This window comes from Notamacropus eugenii, chromosome 4 (genome assembly GCF_028372415.1).
Source record: "Notamacropus eugenii isolate mMacEug1 chromosome 4, mMacEug1.pri_v2, whole genome shotgun sequence".
NCBI classification, from domain to species: domain Eukaryota; kingdom Metazoa; phylum Chordata; class Mammalia; order Diprotodontia; family Macropodidae; genus Notamacropus; species Notamacropus eugenii.
Genome location: NC_092875.1, coordinates 125,283,853 through 125,310,283, shown reverse-complemented (window position 1 = coordinate 125,310,283; position 26,431 = coordinate 125,283,853). Strand labels below are relative to the sequence as shown.

General features: G+C 40.0%; 1 protein-coding gene across 1 annotated transcript in view; it reads left to right on the top strand.

Annotated features, from left to right (window-relative positions):
* The first annotated feature begins 3,695 nt into the window (after nt 1-3,695).
* Nucleotides 3,696-26,431, top strand: part of DEPTOR (DEP domain containing MTOR interacting protein) — a 205,255-nt gene continuing 182,519 nt past the window's right edge. The window contains exon 1 of the mRNA XM_072603198.1: nt 3,696-3,979. Coding sequence (XP_072459299.1) covers nt 3,816-3,979 — 164 coding nt within the window. The 5' untranslated portion in view covers nt 3,696-3,815. The remainder of the gene's footprint in view (nt 3,980-26,431) is intronic.

Sequence of the window (26,431 nt, the reverse complement as noted above, 5' to 3'; positions counted from 1 at the left end):
TTCAACTAATTAACATTTTATTTCTAGGTCCATCTAGTATGAAATTCCAGAATAGAGTCCTGCCTAGAGATTTTTAAGATATGGTTCTATAGTCATGTATCTTGCATGCTTAAGTAAATATTTCTAACTGGTTTTCAAAATGAAATAATGTGGTCCAGAGAATTTCTGGGGACTGATAATATTCCTCTCACCTTTTGCCTGGATATCTAGTCTGCAGCTATCAGGCCAGGAGGTAACTTCGGGGTGACCTGGCAACTGCTGAAGATTCAAGGGGAAAAGAAGCCAGCACTAAAGTCCTTGGCACTTTATCAGTGGAAATGAAAATGAAGAAAATGCTTTGCCACCTATATTGTCCCTATACCCTCCAGACCATAGGTTCTTTCCTCATAGGTGACTTGTAGGTGACTTCTGTATATGTTGCATTCCCCATTTGAAAGGAGCTTCTTGAAAGTAGTCTTTTCTGTTTGTATTCCCAGAGTGCTTTGGACCCAGTAATTATTTAACAAATGCCTTTTCATTCCTTCATTCATTCTATAAACTTTCAACATGAATACTCTGAATAATCAAAAAACAGGAGCAGTACAGAAAGAACTTAAGACAATCACACCTTCCAAATTAGGAATAATCATTTAAACTTCAAAGTTGCCTGAGATTAGTTTGCACAGAATTCATTCATTCTTAAGTGGAACTTACAAGTAGTCTGTTGTATGAATGTGCTCCAATTTCAAAAGCTTGCTATGTATGTCTTTCTGAGGACCACTGATTAGACATAGTTCTTGAACCAAGGAAGTCAGAGATAGTTTTGTTGTAGGATCTAGCATGCAAAGAATAGTTTCATAGCTCTTTGAGCTAAAAGGAGCTTTAAGAATTCATCAACTCCTTGTCTTTATATACATAAATACAATATATAATATTGTGTGTACATTCAAAATGTACATTTGAAAGAGACAACCAGTTTACAGGATGAAGCAATTTGTCTTATCTTTCACTGTGTCGGAGCTTTGACTAAAACCTAGATCTCCTCAGCTCCTGCTGTGTATGAAGCACTACGCAAGGCATGATGGGAAAGTCGATAGATATAAAGTCAAATAAGACATTATCCTTTCCCTACTGGAACTGATTGAATAGAGAAGATAAGTACAGCAAATAGGATCCCTCTTTTTCTTCAAGACACTATTCTAGAGCTGCCTTCTAGTCAAAGCCTTTCTTGGTCCTGAAATGTTAGTGTCCTTTCTTCCTAAGTCAATTGCATTTAATTATGTTGCATTTTTTATAATACACATTCTTTCATTCTTTATATTTGAATTCCCAGCATCTAGCACAATGCCTGGTGCCTAGCAGAAGCCCTATAAATATTTGTTAAATGTGTGATTAACTGAAGATAAAACCTATATATGTAGAAATCAAATCAAGAGACATTTAGCATTGTGTCTAGACTGCTGTGCTAGATACATGGGGAGATGCAAAGTTTAGAATAGACATGTTCCCTGTTCACATGGATCCTAGTGTGTGAATTTTTGAAAATCTGATGTGAGAAATCTCTCCATTTATGGCAGTCTCAGGAGATTGGTCACCAGGAGTTGTCTGAGGCACAGGGATGATAAGCAACTCATTGTTTCCCAAACAGTTTCAGAGATGGGATATTAACTCACATTTTCATGCTACAAGTCCAATAGTCTAGTTTGGGACCTGACTACAGTACAAAATAAGAGCTATGTAAAAGTCTAGAAATTCATAGGAATATCTGCAAAGCAGATGGAAAACTTTGTCTGGAACAGCCTGAAGACTAGCTACTCCCAGAGTTGAAGAGGGGTAGAAGAGGCTGAATTGCCTTGGGAAAAACTGTAAAGCCCCTTTTCAGAAACTAAGCTTCCCATGAAAGCAAAGGTCCATTTTCTTAATGCTAACATTCTACTGGTATTGATATTTGGCAGCAAGATCTGGAATACAATGGTCTTCAAAGTATTAAAAATGAAGATCATACAGAGGAAAATGGAAAGGCATATGGTAGGGGTGAGCAGGCTGCAACATGTAACCAAAGAAGACCTCCAAAGAAGAACAAAGGAACTGTACAACAGGCAGAGAAAAGGGGCCAATCATGTGGTAAGAATGAAAATGATATATGAGGAGCTAGAGTGATATATAGGAGCTAGAGTGCTCCTCTGGTATCCTCACAATGTCAGATGAGATTTTGAGAAAGGTCTCCAGCATGTTGGGTGGACCCCTTGTGTAGGAATTACAGGAGGACATGATAAAAGTTACACAGGATGGGCTGCAGGGAATTTCTGAATTGATGAAATAACATCCACTTGGGCATTTGGCTATCTGTAAATACTAGATACCAGACTTAGTTGTTTCTATTTGCTGAAGAAACAGAAGTGTCATCAGCACTCTGTCTATTTTAGTGCCATGGAGGGGAAGACCCAGGTTGCCCTATCCTGGCTTGGGGAACCTGCAGCCTAGAGACTACATGTGGCCCTCTAGGTCTTCAAGTGTGATTTACTGACTACATCCAAACTTCACAGAACAAATCCCCTTAATAAAAGGATTTGTTCTATAAAACCTGGATTCAGTCAAAAGGCCACACCCAAGGACCTAAAAGGCCACATGTGGCCTCCAGGCTGCAAGTTTCCCACCCATGCATATCATGTATAGCTCTGACTCGGACTTGAGAGAAATAAGGAGAGACAGCCTGGAATGGCTGAAAGACCATTGGCTTTGGAGTCAAAAGACCTAAGTTCAAATCCCCCTCACTATAAGTGTGACCTTTGGCAAATCATTTAGGTTGATTATACCGTGGTTCATGAAGAAACCAAGGCTGAGATTTAGCCAGGTTCACACAGCTGGTAAGGATCTGAACAGATAATTAAACCTGTCTTCCTCATTTTAAAATGCAACCCTCCTTCCATTTTAATACATTATCCTGTTTCCTCATCTGTGAAATGAGGTGTTGCACTGCAATGAAGGTTCTTAACTTTTTGTGTGTGTCATATAGATCCCCTTAGCAGTTTGATGAAACTCATGGACTCCTCAGAATGTTTTTAATACATAAAATGCAATACACATGTTTAAAAGGAAAACAATTTTTTTTGAAATACAGATTGTATAAATATACATATATAAATACTTTTATATATTAATATATACATATATGTGTATATATGTATATATTAATAGGTCTCAGACTTCAAGTTTAGGAACCCCTGGAATAGAGGAAGACTTTTAGAAGGACATGAATTCTGCAATATGCATAGGAAGATTGCCTTTTTAGTTTCTACCAGACTTGCAATGGCATGAATAATGTCCTCTCTCTGTCCAGTCCAGTTTATTACTAAGCCAGTAGGACATTTCTCCTACCCTTTCCTAATTTAGGTTAACAACGGTAATAAACAACAGCGATGTTAACAATGTCTGACCGTTTGGACACTCAGTCCAAACAACTAATGACCCACACGAAGGGCCACCCAGCTAGAGCTCTGGAGAGAAACCTCGGGGCCACGAGTCTACAGCCACTTCTTGGCCACAAGCTGCCCTCAAGTTCCCTACTGGACACCGGCCTCGTGTTTATGTTTTCCCTCTGGTCCCGCCCAGAAGGGCCACGCGGGCCCTGACCACCCCCACAGCGCCGCCCCCTGGTCTGCGGCCCCACCCTTTCTCCGCAGGGAGGGAGGGATTCACTGAGCTCTCCCCAATCACACACGAGTCCCGAGGTTGCCCCCAACAGAGATGGCGGCTGGGGCTTCTGTAAGGGCTGGCTGATTCTTAACACCCGGGCGAGCCTACAGCGGGGAGAGAAGAGTGAGCAGCTCGCGAGGATGGAGGAGGAGGGCGGCAGTAGCAGCGGCACGGGCACGGGCACGGGCACCGGCACGGGCTCGGGCACAGGCGGCACTGGCGGCGGTGGCACGGTCAGCGGAGGCTTGCAGCAAAGGGAGCTGGAGCACATGGCAGAGATCCTGGTCACCGGGGAGCAGCTACGGTAAGGGACAGTGGCTGCGATGCTCTAGGCGGCTGCTGCTCCGCGCCTGGCTCCCCTGCCCAAGCCCCGCGCTCTGCACTGCGCTGCGCTGCGCTGCGCTGCGGCTGCTCTGCCTGGGCTCGCCCGGCTCCGGCTCCGGCTCCGGCTCCGGCTCCGGCTCCGACCCGGCGTGCTGCGGGCTCACGGGGCGGTGGCTGCCGCCGCTGGTTCCCCGTTTTTCTCTCCGCGGCTCAGGCTGGAGGCGCAGAGAGCTCCCGGCGTTCCTCTTTCCCAGCCAGACCCGGCAAGGCTGCTTTTCCTCGGACTGGATTTGACAGCTGTTGCGGATTCGCGCGGCTGGCAAAGGCCGAGGGGCCGAGAGGGCTAGCTCTTTCGGGGCCGGGGTGCGGGTCCACACACCCTCTCCATATCCCCATATTCCCCAGCAGCTTCCCTGCCAGGGCGGGGCGGATCTGATCGAGCTCTTCTATATGAGGTTTCCTCTCGGTTTTCCGTAGCTGCTGAGACTGGGGAGAAGAAAGCATGGCAGGCAGCCCAGAAGTGGTGCCGGGGTTCTCGCTGCCAACCCGAGCGTCGTGGGTCGGGCAGAGCTGCCGGTTCTCCCCTCGCCCCCTCCAACCCCCACCCCCTATTCCTTCCAGTTCTGCAGCAAGAATAGGAGGATCTCCCGGGCCTGACATGCAGAGAGGGTAGGGATACAAAGAGATTCCACTAGAGATTCACCTAACATGAACGTTGGAAAGGACCTGAAAGAAAATCTAGTCCAATCATCTGGTTTTACAGATGAGGAAACGGAGGCACGAAGTGTGCCCAAGCTAATTAGTTGAATAGCTAGGGACTAGAATGCACGTTGCACCTTACCTGACTGCCACTGCACTGTTCCTTTCCTTCGTCTTGCCTAATTAAAGCTTCTTTTCTGCCTTTCCCCCAAGTCTCAGAGACACAAGAGTTTTTATTTAGAATGGTCTGCTCATTGTAAGAGAGTTTTTAAAATGGAGCTCGGCAGTGGCCGTATGTCGGCTCTCGTGACCATCCCCTTAGACAATCAATTTAGTATAGGGACAAGATTAGAGATACTGGTTGGAAGTGTGTGCACCTGCTCCTTCGAATACTTCTGTGACGTTTGTAGTGAATTTTAATTCCTGGTGAGGTGTTTCAAGATTGAATGAATAAAGAGTATTTCAAGGAACTCCGTGCCTCGCAGTTGGCCTTGGTTGCAGAAGTGAGCCAAGGACACTGGAAGTCAGCGTCAGAGCTGATTGACTTTTTTAAAGAAAAGCTTTGATTTGACTTTAGAGCTAAAAAGTAATTTGCACATTTCTATCCATCGTGGTTTCGTGTCATTCTTCCTCCAGATCAGAAATTGTTTTATGTTTTGTTTTTGTCTATAGGGTGGATAGCACAGTGCTTGCCACATAGTGGCTCTTAATAAATCCTTGTTGATTGGTTAAGAGAATAAGTGCCTTCTCCTTGATCTAAAAAAACAGATCATATAGAGCTGGAAGAGACCTTAAAGATCATCTGGTCTACTCATCATTTTCCAGCCGAGGAAACCAAGGTTAAGTGACTCATCCAAGGAAACAAAGTTAGCAAATGACAGAGCAATTTTAGTATAGTGTCCCAAAAGTTTTAGTGAAATTTGGAGGGCAAAGACCTTCTGGCTCCATGCACTTTCTAGTCTTCTGTTATCTTATATCCTCCAGATACATTTGGATCGATGATAGTGGTCTCCTTGCTGTTCCTACAAGAAGACTCCATACCCAGAATCTAGGCATGTTCACTGCCTGTCCCCCTTATCTAGAATTCTCTCCCTCCTCATCTCCTGCCTCCTGGCTTCCCTCTGTGCATTTAAATGCCAGCTAAAATCACACCATTTCCATAAGAAGACTCTATCAGTCAACCTTAGTTCTAGTGCCTTCCCTCTGTACATTATCTCCAGTTTATTCTGTTTATAGCTTATTTGTACATAGCTATTTTCAGGTAATCTCCTCCCATTAGATTGTGAACTCCTTGAGAGCAGGCTTTACTTTGTATATAGCTCTTAGCACAGTGCATGGTGCAAAGTTGATGCTTAATAAATGGTTATTAGCTTTCAAGCTTTAATCATTTAAAATTATACTAAGACTTTTAGGATATTATATACAGTACTTTTAAAAGCCTTCTCAGTGCATCTCAGCAAGTGTTCAGTTTTATCTATTTTCTGCTTGCTGCAAAATACATGCCTTTTTAAATTTCGTTTTGAACTTGAATGTTTAGAATCTAATTTCTAATTTGCTTAGGAATCTCCTATGTTGTTGTAATGTTCAGTTTTAGAAGAAGCATGTACATTTAAAATAAGACATCACAGTAGGTCTATTTCTTAGTTCTTATTTTAAAGTTTAAGTCCTAAGGTATGATCTATTAATTTCTTTGACTTTTAGATCAAGTACTCTTTTTTCTGAATAACTAGATAGATTTTTCCTTACAAAGTTGTTCTTTTGAAAAAATAAGGGAATAAAAATGGTCAGTTTCTGGTTGGTTGGCTGACATTGGGAAAGAAATATAAATCAAGTTAAATCAATGTTTCCTTCTCTCTCTAAGCCTCATTTCTACCACAGTAAGGGGTTAAGTGGAGTAAAGTTTGAAAAAGCACTATCTTACTGCAGTATAAATATTTAAAAGTGTTTATCAGTATCTGTTGATATGCACAGTGTAATATGTGTTAAGATTGATGGCACAGGTAGAGAGTGCAAACAGATGTGGGCTGTGTGCTACATACACTTAGAGAGAGATAGTTGTAAGTTGACAATTGACTGCATGGCAAAGTAAAATGGTCTCTCAATGTGAATGATTTGGAGCTTAAATATCTAAAAGGAATTAGGATAGACCATGTGAAAATTAGTATACCACACTACTAAACAGCATATTTAATTTAGGGATCTAGATGATGATATTCTTCCAGAAGAGTCCGGAAAGTCTGAGAATGTTATTATTACTGGTTACACCATCATTACCATTACCATCACCACCACCAGTGTCATCAAAAGTCTCCCTTTAACACCTATCTGCTTGGACAGAAGCCGTGTGCAACAACTGATAAATGTGGTTCTTGGTTTGTTCACTGTTCTAGTTCCCCTCAGGCATCTGTTTCCAAGGACTAAAATTTTCTCAGCTTTGATTTCTTTTAAAGCTCAGTTCGAGTACCATCTTCTACATGAGTCCTTTCATGTTCCACCAAGTGTTAGTGCCCCCTCGCGAACCGTGCGTTTATCTTGTATATATTTAAATACCTATTTTATATTCTAATATATGCATTATTGCCCCCTATGGAATGTAAGATCCTCTAGTACTCAGGACAAGGATTTTCATTTTTTTGTCTTAGTATGTTCCGTGCCTAGCACAGTGCAGACACATTGTAGGAACTTAATAAATACTTGTTGACTGATTGGTCAACAAAGAAATTAAGATTGGAGGAGGTAGGGAATGGGACCGCTAGGTTCTTCTTTTCTAATCACAGAAGGTGGGCAGTTAGCCATGCAGAGGAAGCACTTAGCACAATGTCTGGCACATAGTAGGCACTTAATAAATGTTTATTGATTGAAGGTCAGGAGAAGAACTGACTGGGGTAGGGGTGGGGGTTGAGGAAGGGAGACTATCTCCAAAATGCCTACCTCTTAAGACTTGCTGGTTACCTAAGGGCCACAAAAGAACAACTAATGAAAGAACAGGGTGCTACTCATTATCTTATCTGTCTTTCTGCAGGACCTTCCCCCCACACTGCCATTTCACCCACTCTCCCAGAAAAGATATGGGCTCTTACACAGTATAGCAAACATATGCATCTTGCTTAAACGTGTATTTTTTAAAGGCCAAAAAAAGTTTTGAATGTGAATGGTGAATAAGAAATTATTCAACTTTTTAGTTGATTTTGTTTGGAGAGATAGTGTAATGATGTTTTTTGCTGATTCATTGTAACAAATTTCTGTATACTTGTCAGAAGTGTATATATATATATATATATATACATGTATATATGTATATATATATATATATATATGAAATACATTACCAAATATGTAGGAAAAAAGTCTAAATTAACCAATTAAGAATCCATTATTGACGCATCCTTGCTTCAGGGGGCATGGTAGAGGAAAAACACTTGTTACTTATCACAAATTACAAATGATCTTTGAAAATTTTTTATTATTATTTTGAAATCTTCATTTATTAATAATGAAATTTCATCTCATTTTCTATTCCAAAATTACAGTCTTCAAAGTCCTTAAATGAATGCAATAAACAGAAATGGTTAGTGATTTATTATAAAGTAGGACTCACTAAAGGCTGAGAAATGTTTTAGGACTTGGAGGGGTCGGTGGACACTTAGTTTAAACATAATTCTAAGGAGAACTAGAGAAGAGAATATAATACATGTAGGCACTGGCAAAAGATCATATAGACATGATGACATCCTATTGAATTGTACAAATTCTGGGTTATTGTAATTCAGTTTTTAATAATAGTAGTAATTAATTAAATTAATAATAAATTAATAATTAATTTAATTGATAAATTAAATAATAATAATAATTAATAATAATCGAATGATTCCAGTCATACATACCTCCATTGTTTGTAATGAAGACCTATCACAAGGGTGCATAGAGGAAGGACTTGACCCTGGCAAATTGACTTTCTCCATTTGGATGACTAGAATTGGTTCATAAAGGATTCTAATCTGGCCATCTCCTCAATACATTTTGGTCAGAAAGGGATCTAAAATTTCTCCAATGTACCCATCCAGTAACTGGGCTTCTTAATAAGTCTCTGGGTATTTTCCTATTTTCTTGCTTCTCTGTAGTACACACACACACACACACACACACACACACACACACACACACACACACACACGTATGTGTATGTATATGTGTATATATGTATATGTGTGTATATGTATATATATATCTATCGATTGATCAATCGATAGATAGATAGATTCTGGGAACTTAGCTAATGTAGTTTAAATGTTGTTAAGTTTTACCAGCGAGAAAGGCTTTAGTGACTCTATGTATCTGTCTTGACTGAGAAACAAAAGCATTTATTATGCATCCACTATATGCTACACATGTGGGAATAAAAAGATAAAAATGATAGCCCCTGTCCTTAAGGAGTTTATCCTCTGCTGGGATGAGACCACAGAAGCACAGTTAAGTAAATACAAAACATAGACAAATTGATACAAGCAAGTTTGTGGAGTGGAGACAACTACAAATGGGGGGATCAAATCTGCATCATAAGGGTCAGCTAGTTTCTGCAATGGATAGAGCAGTGGGCCTAGAGTGAGGAAGATTTGAGTTTAAATCCTCAGCCTCAGATGATTGCTAGGTATGTGACTGTCCTAGGCAAGTCACTTAACCTCTCCCTGCCTCAGTTTCCTCATCTGTAAAATGGAGATAATAATGTCACCTCTTCTCAGGGTTGATGCGATGATCAAATGAGATAATTCTAAAGCGCTTAGCACAATGGCTGGCCCATAGTAAGTGCTATATAAATGTTAACTATTATCATCATCTTCATCGTCATAGTATGTGTGGAATGTCAGGCAAAAGTTGCCTACACTCAGTTAGATGGTCCTGCTTCAGGTTGTCCTGATCATACCAACTCTGAAAAATCCCCACTCCAGTCCTTGAGTGTTGAGAACAAGGAACCACTGCAGAGAATTGACTTTCTTGAAAAGGAAGCAAGAAGACCTCTCATTCAGTTACAAGCAGTTCAACAGCTATTCAGACCATGATTTGAAGTTGGGAAAAAACATGTGGAACTAATTAATATCTTTTTAAAAAATCATTAAATGGGAACATCCCTTTTAAATCATCTTGTAGCTCATGTGAGGCCAGCAGCTTCATTACTTTACATGTTAAATTCTGGATAGCTCTTAACAAATTGCGACACCCGGGTGGTCTATTTCTGGGAAAAGGCAGAGGAGGAGCTGGGGACAGGAAATAAATATGTGTCTATGTATCCATGTGTATCCGTACAGAATGCTGCTGGCATATATTTTAAAATAACTCATTTTGTGCCGTAGGGGTACCCTTCTTTGACTGTGTTATTTTGAGGATTTTTCTTTCATTTCTTAAACCCGCTTTATAAAGAGAAGTTTATCCCTTCTCGTAGAATCTTACAATAAAATATTAGCAGATAAGATTTAGTTGAGGTCATAGAAATTAATAATGATATGTAGCAGCTGAAAGTGTGTTCCAAGTACACATTTTAAGCTGCCCTTCCATGGTAAGGTGCAATGAAACTGACCCTTCCCGCTATACAGAAACCTTGCGGTCCTCTAAACCTGGGTGCCTCACTTTACACCAACATCGTTCCTAGAAAGCTTCTTAAAACACCAGTTTTTCTGCTATAGCTATTTGATATTTAAAGGAATTCTGTAGTGAATACTTTTGCAATATGAATATTGCAATATCCATTTATTGGATTTTCTTAAAGCAGGGCATGTCTTTGTTGGTGTCTCTATCTCCTCCCTACCCCCAGCAATTTACACATAGTAGATGCTTAATAGACCCTTGCTGAATTGAGTACAAGACAGTTTTCTAGTTCACTTAAAATGACAATATAAGTGCCTTTAAAATGGTGCTATTAAGTCTGGTAGTAGACCAGGTTTCAGAGACTGGCATGTACTGATGGAAAGCCAGAAATGTGAAATCCTAAATCTGTATAGTCTCATGTTTAAAATGAACTGGAGAAGGAAATGGCAAACCCCTCTAGTATCTCTGCCAAGAAAATCCCCAAAGGGGTCAACAAAGAATTGGACACAACTGAAAAATGACTGAATAACAACAGATCTGTATAGTATATAAACATTATGTTTTGTCATGAACAGAAAAATGGAAGACTAGTGAGAAATGTACATTTTTTAAACAAGATTTCAATACCATTTCTTTGAGATTTGTATATAAAATATGAATTTTTTTCAAGTTAGAGTTTGTCAAGCCACTTATTTAATCTAGTAAAAGCACGGGACCCCAACAGAGCAGAAGAACAATGACACTTGTGTTCACAAGGAATGGAAAGGGAAATGTATTCCTTTGAATTAACTATTTACCCACAGAATTTACTGCAAGAGAAACACTTAAAAAGTTTCTGTATAGGAGACAGTGTTGTACAATGTTCTTTCACTGACTCTGGAGTCAGAGGAGATGGGCTCTAATTCCACCTCTAGCACTTGCTAATTTATACATCACTGGGTGAGTCACTCAACCTGTTGGGCCTTAGTTTCCTCATCTATAAAATGAGGGGTTAGCTTAGATGGCCTCTTAGATTTCTTTCAGTTCAAAATCTATAATCTTTCTGTAAAGCTGAAGGTTAATTATAAGAGCACTCATCTCTTGTTCATCTCAAATGAGATGATGTACTTTGCAAACCTTAATGAATATATGCCAGTTATTCTTTAGGTAACCTTATGGGAATATGGTCATGTATTCCTTAGCAGCTATTATTAAATGAACTGATGAAGGACTCAGAAGAATACGGTTCTCCTTTAAAGACACAGGGTGAATATGACTTCTTTTCTGGAATGATGTAAAAGAACAGGTGGCTTTCAGTGCCTCCTGAGAATAAGAAGAGGAGTGAAATTGAAACTTTCCAGGCTTTCCATTCTAATCCCCTACATCATGTATGTATGGGGCCAGTCTCAGTTTGGAAACATTGTGTCCCCATATCAGGAAAGCATTTCCACATTCACTTTCTGGTTCTTGATGCTCAAGCAACAAAGGAAAAACAAGAAGATTTTTACATCCAATACGACCTTTCTAGGACTTGCTCAAATGGAAGAATCTTTTGTTTATTATCCCGCTTCAAAATAAATCTCAGAGTATTAATTTCCCTTCAATGGGATGTAGAGAAGTCATGGTAATCTTATGGAGCAGGAGTATAAGCTAATTCTTCTTGTTGTCAAGGAATTCTGTACCAGGCCAGAAAGAAGCAATATACAAATGAAAATGGGAAATGGCTTAAAGAAACTATTGTTGTGGTATTATTTTTGTGTTGTCTGAGGTGTACTTGTGGGCATATTTGCATATGCGCATATATACATACATATATACATACACACATACACATTTATATACACATATGTATGTATGCATATTAGTCAGTAAGTATTTATTAAGCTTTATTATTTGTTAACAGGGAGTGTAGGTACATGATTTTCTGTTTGCAGATGATTGTGCATTCAATGCAGCCTCTGAAGCTGAGATGCAACAATGTATGGATCAATTCTCTGCTGCCTGTGCTAATTTTGGCCTAATAATTAACACCAAGAAAACACAGGTGCTCCATCAGTCACCACCACACCATCCATATGTGGAACTATTGGTCACAATAAATGGAGAAGTTTTGAGTGCTGTGGATAAATTCACTTACCTTGGTAGTATACTTTCCAGGAATGTACACATCGACAGTGAGATTGATACGTGCATTGCCAGAGTTAGCTCAGTGTTTAGGAGGCTCCGAAGAAAAGTTTAGTAGAGAAGAGGTATTTGACTACCAAACTGAAGGTCTACAGAGCCGTTGTGCTGACCTCATTGTTGTATGCCTGTGAAACATGGACAGCCTACCAGCACCATGCCAGGAAACTGAATCGCTTCCATTTGAACTGTCTTAGGAAGATTCTGAGGATCACCTGGAAGGATAAGGTACCAGACACTGAAGTCCTTGCTCAAGCTGAACTGCCAGGCATTCAAACTATGCTTCAGAGAATGCAACTCCCATGGGCTGGCCACGTTGTTCTAATGCAAAATATACCTTTGCCAAAAAGACTTTTATGGAGAACTCACATGGGACAGGCGATCACATGGTGGTCAGAAGAAGTGATACAAGGATACTCTCAAGGTCTCTCTCAAGAACTTTGGATTTGACTATGCAACATGGGAAACACTGGCACAGGACTGCTCAGCATGGTGTGCCCACATCAGAAAGGGTGATGTGCTCTATGAGCAAAGCAGAATTGAGACAGCACAACGTAAATGTAGGATTCACAAATTTGGAGTATCTACTCCAAATATTCTCATGGACTTTCTGTGCCCAACCTGTGGTAGGGCATTCTGAGCTCATGTTGGTCTTATCAGCCATAATTGGACACACTGAAACTTCACTTTATCATGGTGATGTCATTTTGGTCCTCTTCAACAACGAAGGACAACAACCAACCTTCAACCAAACAAACATTAAGCTTCTACTGTGTGCCAGGTACTGTGCCTTGTTACAGCTGGCAATACAAAGAAAGACAAAAAGTCTTCCTTCAAGGAGTTCACAGTCCATGTGAGGGGAAACAACATGCGAACAACTATGTGCAGCAAGCTGACTATGGGTTAAATTGGAAATGATGTACAGAGGGAAGACTCTAGGAATCAGAGGGATTGAGAAAGTTTTACAGAACAGTTTTTGATTTCCACTGACTATAAATTTACTTATCAAAGTCCCTTATGCTAATGGAATCATAGGTCCAGAATATACACACACAGACATATAGAGATGTGTACATATACACACATACATATGTTAGGAACTGGACCTGTCATTTGGTTGATGGAGGGAATGCCTTCGACCACTGCAGGTTGGTACCTCTTTGCAACTTCCTAGCCTCAGAGAATTGCCTTGAGCACTGAGGTAAGTGATTTACCCACAGGGCCACAAATCCAGTGTATATCTGCATCAGCAAGGACCCTGGCATACACAGGAGGGCCTGCTATCACAGATTTTTAGATTTACTTTTCTAAAAGGAAAGCAACTTTTGAGGGGTCAACAATCACTTTATTCAAGCACATATATCATTCACTTAGTTCAGGGGAAAAAGTCAGCACCCTAAACTTCAAAGAATTAAAGAGCAACAGATAGGGCTTCCAACTGTCTGAACATAAGCAATACATATATTACTGATCAACAGATAGATCCAACTGTCTGAGCATTATACACAAATATAGCTACCAGAGAAAGAAGCACCAACATCTGAGTTTTCAAAGCCGGGGGGCTCCTTAGTGACTTCCCAGAGTCTCATCTGGCATACAAACCTTCTTCCAAAAACTAAGCCACAAATAAAACCTCATGTCAGAGTATATATATACCTTTCAGAGCCAGAGGGCATCACAACCCTTGAGAACCAGTGCCTCATTAGAAATTAACAAAAAGTGTGGGCCTTCCAATAAAAAAAATTTCCCCTAATCAAGCTTCCATTAGTGGACAGGCCCATTAATGTGTGGGGAAGATCTTTAACTTTTCTTAGCATTACAATATCCAAACAAAGGCTTAAACCTAGGTTTTCCAGACTGTGGAGGCAACATCTTTGCCTGACTTTCTTATTTTTATTGTGGAAAGTGCCATCATTCTCCCAGTCACCTAGGTTCACAACTGATGTGTCATCTTCAGTTCCTCACTCTCCCTTTCCCCACACATTGAATCTATTGTTAAAACATGATTTTGACTTTTACAACCCCTCTCATATCTATCCCTTTCTCTCAGTGTCCCAGGTACCACTCTGGTATATATAGGTTTTCATCACCTCCCACCCAGACTATTGCATTAAGGTTCTAATTGGTGCCCCTGCTTCAGGTATCTCCCCTCTCCAAATCCTGTCCCCTCAGGGGACAGATTTTTCCTAAAGATCAAGTCTGACCATGTCACTGTCCTACTTAATAAACTTCAGTGTCTCCCTATTACCTGTCAGTTAAGATATAAATTCCTCTGATATTTAAAGCCCTTCCTAACCCCCTCCAACTTTTCCAGTCTTCTTAAAGGCATATACATGTCACAGTCAATAGAAGGGTGGACCTGGCATCAGAAAAACTTGAGTTCAAATGCAGCCTCAAACAATTACTAGCCGTGTGACTCCCCCTGAGCAAGTCACTTCACCTCTCCCTGATTCACTTTCCTCATCTGTAAAATGGGGAAAATAGTAGCTCTTACCTCCCAAGGCTATTGTGAGGATCAAATGAGATAATATTTATAAAGTGCTTAGCACAGTAGAGACATGTCATAGTACTCATTTCCTTCTTACACTTTACTCCCATTCTGTGCATTCCATGATTCAGCTACATTGGCTTACATCTCTTGACTCTGTATCTTTGCAGTATTTATGCTCCATGCCTGTAATGCTCTTTCTCCTTTTCTGGGCCCCTTCACTTCCCTGGTTTCTTCTAAGATTCTGTTCAGATCCCATCCTTCTACAGGAAGTCTTCCTCTTCCTTCCCCCAGATGCCTTCCCTCTGAGATTACTTTACATCAACTCAGTATATCTCTTTTCTGTACATAGGTTACTCTTTAGAATGTTAACTCCTTGAGAGCAAGGACCATTAAAAAAATCTTTGTAGCACCAGAGTTTAGCACAGTGCTTGTCAATATTGATTATATGCTCTCTCTCTCTTTCTCTTTCTGTGTATGTCTCATATACACATACACTTAACACAAAGCCTGGCACATTAGGAGGTGCTTAATAAATGTTTACCAATTGATTCACACATACGTAATTTATCATGAACTTTAAACATCAGAAACAACAACTGAACACATTTTCTAACCATTTGCATTTGAAAATATGTATTTTGACATGGAAAATGGCCCTAACTTAGAAGAGCCATCCTAATGAGTGGGATAGAGAGCAGAGTGTGTTCATCCTTCGTTGCCAAAGAAGGCCATGTCATCAGAGAAATAATGACATGACTTGCACTTGACTTTGTTCTGAGCGAGGGAGGGCTGTGCAGGTCACTAGCCTCACTTCTCCTCCAGAACCATCTGAATCCAGTGATTCTGGATTCAGTGACCAGTGACCAGATATTCATCAGGATGACTGGAGATGACCCAGGATGAGGCAGTTGGGGTTAAGTGACTTACCCAAGGTCACACAGCTAGTGAGTGTTGAGTGTCTGAGGTGAGACTTGAACTCAGGTACTCCTGACTCCTACACTAGTGCTCTATCTGCTGCACCACCTAGCTGCCCCTGATAGAGAGCTAACCTTAGTCAGAAAGACCTAGATCAATTCCCCTCTGATACATACTCTCTGATGTATCTATTAGGAAGTCATTTACTCTCATAGTGCCTCAGGCAACTCTCTTAGACTATAAAGTACTTGTTGTTTGTCCTTCATTCTCAAAGAGGACCATGACATCAGGAAGGTGATGCTGTGACTTGCAAGTAAATTGTATTTAAGTGAGGGAGGATTGTGCAAAGTCACCAGCCTTACTTTCTCCTCCAGAGCCATCTGAGTACAGTGGCAAGATATTGATGAAGATGACTGGAGATGGCCCTGGATGCAGTGGGAGACCTTGGCCTTTTTAAGCTAACATCTTTCCCAGGTCTCAGTTTAACTGAGGCAGTGCCCATTCAGTGATGAAGGCTAAGTAAGAAATGAGGTAAAGAATGTTCTCTTTTACCTAGTTTTATAAAAAAATTTATCTGGGAGGGGAAGACCCTCAGGGTTTCTACCCAAAACAGAAACAATTGTTGTTTATACTCACTCTGAGCCATCAGAACCCAAACAACGACCCAGTGAGGCTTGGGCTGGGATCTATTTTTGGCCCATCAGTGAGAGCCAGAGTAACTTGGGTTTAAGGCATGGTCCCTAAAGAAGAAATCTAGCCTGTAAACTCCAAGATATCTTATGATGTTTCAGGGATCAAAATTTATATTCCTTCGGGCAGAATGTCTGCAAGTAAGGGTATGATTCCTTATGTGGACAGAGGAAGAGGATAGAGGGAGAAAAGAAAGGAAGGAAAGGAAGGAAGAAAGGAAGAAAGAAAAAAAGAGCTATGTTGCCCAACTGGAACTGGCCAGTTGTGTCCTCAGTGGGGCAACTACTACTACTCACAGATTGTTGCTTTTCCTTCATTCTAAAAAAGGACCATGACATTAGGAAGGTGATGTCATGACTTGTAAGTGAGTTGGATTTAAGTGAGAGAGGGCTGTGTAAAGTCACCAGCCTCACTCTCTCTTCCAAAGCCATGGTGGTCTAGCGACAAGATGGGATGATGGGAGATGGCCTCTGGGTACTCATTAATTATTTGTTGAATGACAAATGAAATAATGAGAGAAATTTTGAGCCATTTCTGTTTTTTTTAAAGGAAGGCTAAATTCAGGGTTCAAGATACCTGTTATTTCCCATTACATAATAGGACCATAGAATAAATGAAAAAGTGATGGATTAACTGGCGTCTTCCAAAGACATTCAAAAAGTTTGCTCCAGAGGATGAGTAGACTTTGATTTCATTTTCTGCTAAGCATACATACAACATGACAGTAAGTATATCAGAATTTCCCTTAGAATAATAATTTAAATTCCATACTGTTGCTTTGAAATCAGATTCACAGGAGGATCAATTGCATGTGTGAGGGTGGATTAATATGTCTATGAAAAGCCTTCACTCAAGAATTAGCTTTATTGAAGAGATTAAAGATCTTCAATGACTTCCTACATTTCCACGCTCCTGGAATAAGGTAAATCTGACTATGACCCAAACAGAGAGTTTCATGATGGGGGGGCATGGAATGAGAGGACTCTAAGACTGCAGTCTTAGAATAATGAGAGCAGTTAGGAGTTTACACTGATCCCTATTGCCATTACAGTAATTGTCATATAAGCAGATTGAACACATTTGTCTGTTCTCATTTCAGTTTTTGCCATAGGATTGATGCACTAGAATTTTAATGCTATATAATTATATATTCTGTAAATTAAAGCAGCATGGCATACTAGATGGGAATAGCATATTTTACACTTCATTGCATCTGCTCTAACTGTACTGCTGCTAAGTTCTGATTTTTTCCTTCTACCCTGAGATATCTTTCTGATATTTGCCGAATACCTATGAGGTAGGGAGAAATATATCAAGGTAATGTCATGGCACTGAAGTCAATGCAGCCTGGAGAAATCTAGTGAGAATGTGCCCAAATCTTGGCAATGGTCCACAGACAGGCTGGTCCTGTGGATATGTACAGATAGCAAGTAGAATGGTTATGTGCACTATGGGCAGGTCTTGAATCATTTCTAGTTTTGAGGACTCCAAAGAAGGCTAGTCCATTCTAGATTCAGTCCAGAAGTTTAGGTAACAGTTGCTGTAGGTCTAGTCACCAAAAACAAAACTTGAAACCTAGCCTTAAAGTGCTCTGAATCTACTGACTGGTCTCAGCTCCAAACCAGCTTCTCAAGGGAACTGATTTGTTTTTCTTCCTTTTTATATGTCCATAGCTGTTTGCATGTTGTCTTCTCCATAGAATGTAAGCTTCTTGAGGACAGGGACTGGATTTCTGCTTTTTGTTGTATCCCCAGCAGACAGGAAGTGCTTAATAAATGTTTCTTAACTGAATATCATTAAAATTCATTAAGGATCTATCTGGTTTTCTGCTTCCCTCTTTTTTCTACACTTTCCCTCAGACAGTTCAACCACTTTCACAGTTCAGTTACCACCCCTATATTTTCATTCTGGAATTCATGGCTGAGCTCCAAGATCATTTCTCTAGGTGGTTCCCAGATACTGCTCCTTTGCCAGTTGACTATCATCTCAAACTCAGCACAAATGAGATGGAATTCACCATTTTGCCCTCTGTCCAATTCCCATTCCCAAGAAATGACATTACCATTGTCCCAGTCATTCAGACTTTAAACCTTAGATTGATCTTTGATGTTTCCTTCTCCACCATTATTCTATAGATTTTTTCCTCCAAAAAATGTCTCTCACAAATCAAAGGCAATAAAAAGTTATTCTGTTTGCTATGGACAAATCATAGTACTTGATTTTGGAGGTTTGATCCAGAAGATCTCATTGATAGAGGACTCTTTCCCTAAAGGACCTTATTGATTATCTCCTCCACTGTGTCACTGTTTCCCTTTTACCCCCATCTTAAACCTTTCTTTGCTTGGATCTCTACTGTTTTGGGGCTTCAAATGAGAGGTATCTTTTATTGATAATTATAATGAGAGCTAGCCTTTATAATCCTTTAAGATTTGCTTTGCATATACTGTGTGTCCCAAAAGTCTTGGTACAGTCTTAAGCTTTAATAGTTTTAGGTTATATAGCTTAATAGGTATATCACTATAGGTGTAATAAAATGTAATGGCTTAAGATAATATAGGTTGCCCAAAAGTCTTAGTGTAGTCTTAAGCTCTATCAGTTTGGGACCTCATTTGATCCTTACAACAATTCTGAGAAGTGGGTGCTATTATTATTCCCATTTTACAGATGAGGAAATTGAAGCTGAGAGGTTTAGTTGTCCTGTATCATGCAGCTGGTATGTGGCTGATGTGTCACATTCCCCTAACTCTTAAGTCCAGATCTCTAACTTAGAGACCTCAAGTAGAGACTCCTATAACCTGGATCTCTTTTTCTTAGTAATCGAATAAGATACATCCATCCAAGGGCACCATCTCCCAGACAAAGGTAACTTCAACTTCATAAATAGACTTACAGGGCAGAGTTAATCTACAAGCTTATTGCTACCTGGCTCTCCTTCTACTTCATGGCTAGTGAATTCTTATTCACTGCTCCTCTCATCTCTGTGATTCAGGACCATCCTTTTCTTCAATACTTTTAATAGCTCTGTGATCTCACAGATGTAAGTATTCCCTCCAGAAGTATAGATTGCCACCCCTGTGTACCTCACCTTGAGACTCTTATCCTGGCCTACCACAAATCCATTACTTAATGGACTGGTGGGGTAGCTAGGAGGTGCAGTAGATCTAGCACATGGACTGGAGACAGGAAGATTCATATTTCTGAGTTCAAATCTGGCCTCAAACACTTACTAGCTGCATGGCAGTTAACCCTGTTTGCCTCATTTTGCTCCTCTGTAAAATGAAGTAGAGAAGGAAATGGCAAACCACTCCAGTATCTCTGACAAATTGGGTCACAAAGAGTCAGACATGACTGAAACGACTGAACGTCAGAATGTACTGGTAGTTATCTCCTGGAGCTTTGGACATTGCATCGACAAAAATGGGACCCCCAGGCTATCACTACATGATGGAGCAGTCATTTTTTCTGTTACCCATTTCTGTGATGATAGCCTTCATGCCCCTTTGGTCCACTTCTTCATGGCTAAGATATTACATCCTTCTCCTACTGTGAGCCTTTCTGTTGTCATAGAGCTGACTTACAGCTTTGGTTTTTTTAATAACTGTGGTTTTCTATAATTTGCCACCATACATTGTCACTAGAATATTAAAGATAGAGATCAGGCTTGTGATTTCACTGGTCACTGGTAAAGGGAACTCCCAAATGAGGAAACTTCTTCTGCTGATGAAAGTGGGACCCTTTTCTGCACCCTATAGTCTCAGAGAGTTGCCTAAAGTATGGAGAGGCCAAGTGACTTGTTCAGGGTCACATAGTCAGCATGTCAGAGTTAGGACTTGAAACCAAATCTTAGTTCTGAGATCATCTATAAAATGAGCTGGAAAAGGAAATGGTAAACCACTGCAGTGTCTTTGCCAAGAAAACCCCAAATGGGGTCACAAAGTCAGACATGACTGAAAACAACTAAATAAACAGTTGTTTTCCTGGGATTGATTCAGTTATCACAATGTAATCTACAAACAAACATCTGAAGAACCTCACCATTTATAGGGAATCTCTCTTTCATTTGGGCTCTGCACTGGGCATCCTCCATGGAAGTGGCAGATAGCTTTAACAAGCATATATCTCCCTGATTCCTGCTCTGCTTTATCTTAATACCCTTTTCTACCTTTATCAAGGATAATCTCCATGTATGTGTAGATTTATTCACATGAAGATTTTAATGAGATGGAAAAGTAGGCATATGGAGTGATAGTAATTAATATTCTTTCAAATGACCTTTGCTTTCTTTGGTTATAAGGGCTCTGATTCCTGCCCGCCCCACACCCCTCTTTTTTCCAGTCTTTCAACTCTTTTGAGAATCAGCCCTTCAATGCCCTCAAAGTTATGTCTACTTCCACATAGATCTATTGTGTGAAGTCTTGATCTGATCACATTTTTGTTTTCTTTAGTGACATTTTTTTACTTCCTCAGGCAGCACACCGAGTTCTTTGATGTTAGAATTCAAGGGTGGTCACTCTCCACCATTATTAACGATGAAAGTAGTTTGTTATACTGGGACCTAAAGCTGAGCTTTTCCGATTGGTGAGGTTTTCCAAGTGGACAATGACTCACATAGCCCACTACTGTATCCCTTCGGCTGTCTACCTGGAAATCCTCTTGTCATCCAATCTGCTGCTATATCCTCTTGGCCACAAGATTTCCAGAGACCATGCCCTGGGGGACTTATTGCATTAAAGGTTAACACCTCTGCTTTGGTTGAGCCTAAACTCACATAGTTCATGGTATCTAGCCAGTCCCAGCCCAGAGAATCTAGACCATGCTCCTTCATATCCCATTAAGGCTATAGACCCCAGTCACCATTTTGCTGCTTATTTTGCCATCATGGATATTCTATGATCCTTGACTCCTCTGTCCTTCCACTGTTCATATCATGCTAATTCTTAATCATGGCTCATCCCCCACCTTCTATTTCTGCATCCAAGTCACTGAACACAAGATAATAGGAAAAATGCAACCATGTCACTAAAATTCATGTTTTCAAACCTCCATTGGGCTCCCAACTGCTGCATTTAATGTCTGATGGACTGTTACCCTCCCCACAAGAGCAGTTCAGAATCTTTCCTCTCAAGACTCTGACTCTCTCTCTCTCTCTCTTTGCCTTCTTATTTTATTGGGAAAGACTGAGATCATTTATCATCAACTCCTTCATCTCTCTTCCTCAAACTTCAAAATTGCACTGTATCTTCACCTATTCTCTCTCTCATTTTCTCTTTGATTTCAGTTGTTTCTGGAAATCTAACCCCTCCTGTTTCCTTTGGGGACCTGGCTCATTTATCTTTCTCATCACCCTTCTCTTCCACCCCAATCTCTCATCTTTACCTTTTCCCTACACAATTGCACCTTCCATGATATCTAGGAATATGGACCATCTTTTATATTTTTTAAAAACCCTTCTTTTGATCTCTGTCATCTCCTCAAGCTATCATCTGATCTCTCACTGTGTCATCTCTTTCTTTCACTGATAAACTTCTAGAAAGAGTGATCTGTACTTGCTGTTTCTACTTCATCTGCTCACTAACCAAATCATTAGGATAGTCAGTCAGTCAGTTAGTCAGTCATTATAAACGTTGGGATACAAAGAAAGACAAAACAGTCCCTCCCTTTATGGACTTCACATTCCAGTGAGGGAGACAACAGGCAAACAACTGTGCATAGAATCTATAAGAGGATCAGGAATCTCTTATACAAGGTCATATTTGAACTGAGACTTGAAGGAAGTCAGGAAGCAAGAAGCCATGGTGAGGAGGGAGAGAATTTTATATATGACGGATAGTGAAAAAGCTGAGAGATAGAGTGTGTTGTGTGAGAGGAACAGCAAGAAGGTCATTGTCATTGGACCATAAAGTAGGTAGAATGGAGTGGATGTAAACGTATAATCTTTTTTTCTATTCTACTATGTTATGGAGATACTTATTTTGTTTCTTAAGTTCAGAATAAAATTTTAAAACGGTAAAAAAAAAGAAGACTTAGATGGTAGGGAGAGGTGAAGTTGTTCAGGGCTTTAAAAACCAGAAAAGAATTTTATATTTGATCCTAAAGGTAATAGGGAAACACTGGGTTTTATTAAATTGGAGCGGGGGGAGGATGACATGGTCAGGCCTGCAATTTGGGAAAGTCTCATTGGCAGCTGAGTGGAGGATGGATTGGAGTAGGTAGAGACTTGAGGAAGAGATTAATGCAAAAGTCCAGGTGTGAGGCGATGACCTGCACAAGAGTAGGAGAAATGTGATAGGAGAGAAGAGAACACAGAAGAAACATCAAGGTAGAAATGACAAGACGTGAGAACAGATTGGATATACTGGGTGGCTGTGAGGGAGGACTTGAGGATGATAGCAAGGTTGGTAACAGGGAAGATGGTGGTACTTTTGACAGCAATGGGTAAGTCTGAGAAAAAGGAAGGCTTCTTGTGGAAAGGTAGTATAGTTTCAGGGAGGTTGTGTTTGAGACGTTTAAAGTAAGTTGGTCATAGGAGACTGGATCCTAGGACTACTGATATAGAAATGAAAAGAATCTAAGTGATCATGTGGTGACATTCTACTTATTTTACAGATGGAGAAACTAAGGCCCAAGGAAGTTAAATTATTTGGCCAAAGTTGTATAGGTAGCAAACATTAGAGGTGGGATTTGAACCCAGGTTTTCTGACTCCAGAGATAGTCCTCTTTTTGCTTTTCCTCCTTTATCATGCTACCCTAGCAAAGTGGCTTGTTCCAAAACCATTGTGGATTTTTTTAATGTTTAGAACAATGGAATATATTACTTAAAATTTTTATTTTATTTTTAATTTATGAAATAAAACAAGCATTTCCATGACATAGTAGAATAATAAAGCAATGATTGCATTGAAACTGCATTGCATTGAAATGTGAAACTGCAAATCTATTATATACAACTTACCATTCTTTTTAAATATATAATAAATTTATCATGTAAAGTATTTTTTCCTCTTCTCCTCTCCACTCCCCCTCCCTGAGGTGACTGCCATTAGACATAAATATACCTATATCTCACTAGTTTTAAAGAAATCTCTCAGATATCATCAATGCTTATTTAAAGGGCTAAATTCAATGGCCTTTAAAAAAAAAAATTCATCCTCCTTGACCTTGCCTTCAACATTCAACACCAAGGAGCATTGTGATTTAATGGAGTTCTGCAAAGAGTTCACGTCTTGACTCAGAGACATATTAGCGCTGTGACCTTGGGGAAGTCCCTTACCCCTCTGAAGTTTAGTTTCTTCATTTGTAAACTTGAGATAACACTACCTAAGGACAACAGCAACAGCAGCGGCAACAAGCATTTATTAAATGTTTACTACGTGCTAGGTCCTGTGCCAAGTGCTGGGGATGCAACGACAAATAAAAATTGTCTCTGTTCTCTGGGAGCTCACAGTCGCCCCACCACTCAGAGCTGTTGTAAGAAGTTTTAAAAACTTAAAAGTGCTGTATACACAGGAGTTACTATTATAGGGACAGCCCCCTCCTCCTGGATACTTTCTGTTCCCTTCCATGACACTGCTCTCTTCTTAATCTGGATATTCAAACTGACTGTTTGGATATTCTTTTATTCTCCACAATTTTGTTATCCTCAACCCTGCCCCAAGTTCTGATGTACCCTAGGCCCTTTTTCTCTATCTTTCCTCTCTTAGTGATCTCATTTACTTCCAGATTCGTTATCATCTCTATGTAGACATAAACCTCTATATATCTAGACTTAATCTTTAAACTTCAGTCTTGTTGGAACTTCAAACACAACTTATTCAAAACTAAACTCATCATATTCTCCCCTAAACTGTCTCCTCCTATGTGTTTCCTTTTAGCTGTTGATGAGACAATCATCCCTCAGTCACATAGGGTCACAATCACAGGATCTGAAGCAGGAAAAGCCCTTAAAGATCATTTAGCCAAGACCCTTCATTTTATAGATGAAGAGCCTGAGGTTCTGTGATTAGCCCAAGACCACACAGGTAGAACACAGTAGAGCCACCATATGAACTCAGGGTCTCTGACTCCAAACCCAGACTTTTACTTGTACCACATTGCTTCCTAACCAATAGTCATGTCTGGCCCAATTACAGAAATTATCTCAATTACCACCACTGATTGGCAATGCTAAGTGCTCTGAGGAAAGCTAGCACTTTCTTATTAACAGATCAGTCACCAAGTATTTAATAAGTGCCTACTATGTGTTTGATGCTTTCAGGGGCAGAGGTGAATTATTAGACATGGGCTGGGTCAGAATAAGTTGGAAGTCTATGTCCCTCTCTGCAGAGGTCATAGAAACGCAGGATTTAAAAGATTTGGAGCTGTAAGAGACCATAAAACGTTTCCGGCTCAACCTGTTTATTTTTACAGATGAGGAAGCTGAGACTCAGAGAGATTCCATGACTTACTCAAGGTAATTCAGAGAGTGAATGCAAGAGCTTACATTTAATCCAGGTTCTTTAATTCCAAATCCATTTTTAAAATTGAAGCATGCTCTCTCGTGGTAGAGGATGATGGCTGTGGGTATATTTTAGCTTGGTTGATGTGCTGGTTAGTTTTCTTGAACAGCTTTTTCCCTTCTTTTAATTGTCATAAGGAATGATTCCTCTATAGGGGACAGAAGAGGCTTATATTTAGAAATGAAGCAGATATAAAAAGAAAAGATATCTAATGCATTTTGAAATTAATCTAGGCAGTAACATATTATAACTAATGAGTCTAGGCAAAACACATATTCCAATAGTCTTATAACAGTCTCCCAGATATGTCTCAGTGAAGACAAGTTCTATCTCCATTAAAAATGTGCCTACCTTGACCTTATTCACAAATACAGCACAAGGAGGATGGGAGAAAGGAGAAAGCTGTATAAAAGCCAGAAATGTATAACAAACAGTACCTGCAGACTGAGAATCAGGGGACCTAGGCTCAAATTTGACCTCCCGTTATTTCCTTGCAAAGTAATCTTGGTTAAATCTGGGACCTTGGTTTCCTTATTTGTAAGTGATGTTGCCATAAGGACAAAACACATCTTCAAGCACTAGAGGAATGTGAGCTGCTGTTAGTACAGAGTATCTCTATCCTTTCAATAGCTCACAAAACTGCTGCAGCCTTTCACAACGAAATCAGATGCAAAGTTCCGCTAATCGGGCACAAGGTTTAAATAAATGGGAAATGAAAGAAGAAAAAGGAAAGAAGAATGGCTCTGTTACCACAATAAAGCTTGATACTTCTAAATCTAATGCTTCATGGGACACATGTAGACCAGGCCTTGGAAAATGGAGCTGTCCTTGTTCGTTACTAAGGTAAACGATGGAGCCCTTAATAGAAACCCACAGCTACCAAGAGGAATCATGTCTCTTCCAAAACTAATTGCACTGACCTGCTGGGGAAACAACCAGGAAAATTGGAATCGAAAGTTTATACTCAGGTAAAGTGGATTATCTCTCACAACTCTCAGAGTGGGAGTTTCTCTCCAAGTAGACATTAGTGTTAAACCAGCAATCTGGAGCTTGCCTAGGATGTTTACTTATGTAGCCCTGGACAAGTCACTTAATCTCTCCGTGATTTGGTTTCCTCATCTGCAAAATGAAGGAATTAGATTTAGTGGTCTCTCAGATCCCGTCTAGCTCTTAATTAATGATCCTATGATCTTTAATAGTTGCATTAGGAACTCTCTGCACTTTGTTTTTAAAGTATATTCTATTTGTATATACACACTTGAAATGCTTGTAGATTCCAGGCCAACTTATGTCTACATCTATATTTTGGTTCAGAATTGATAGCATGCAGGTGTGGGACTAGTAAGGAAGAGAATTAGATAATCTGATGGCAATTGGCTAATTTGCACAATAGGAGAAAGAA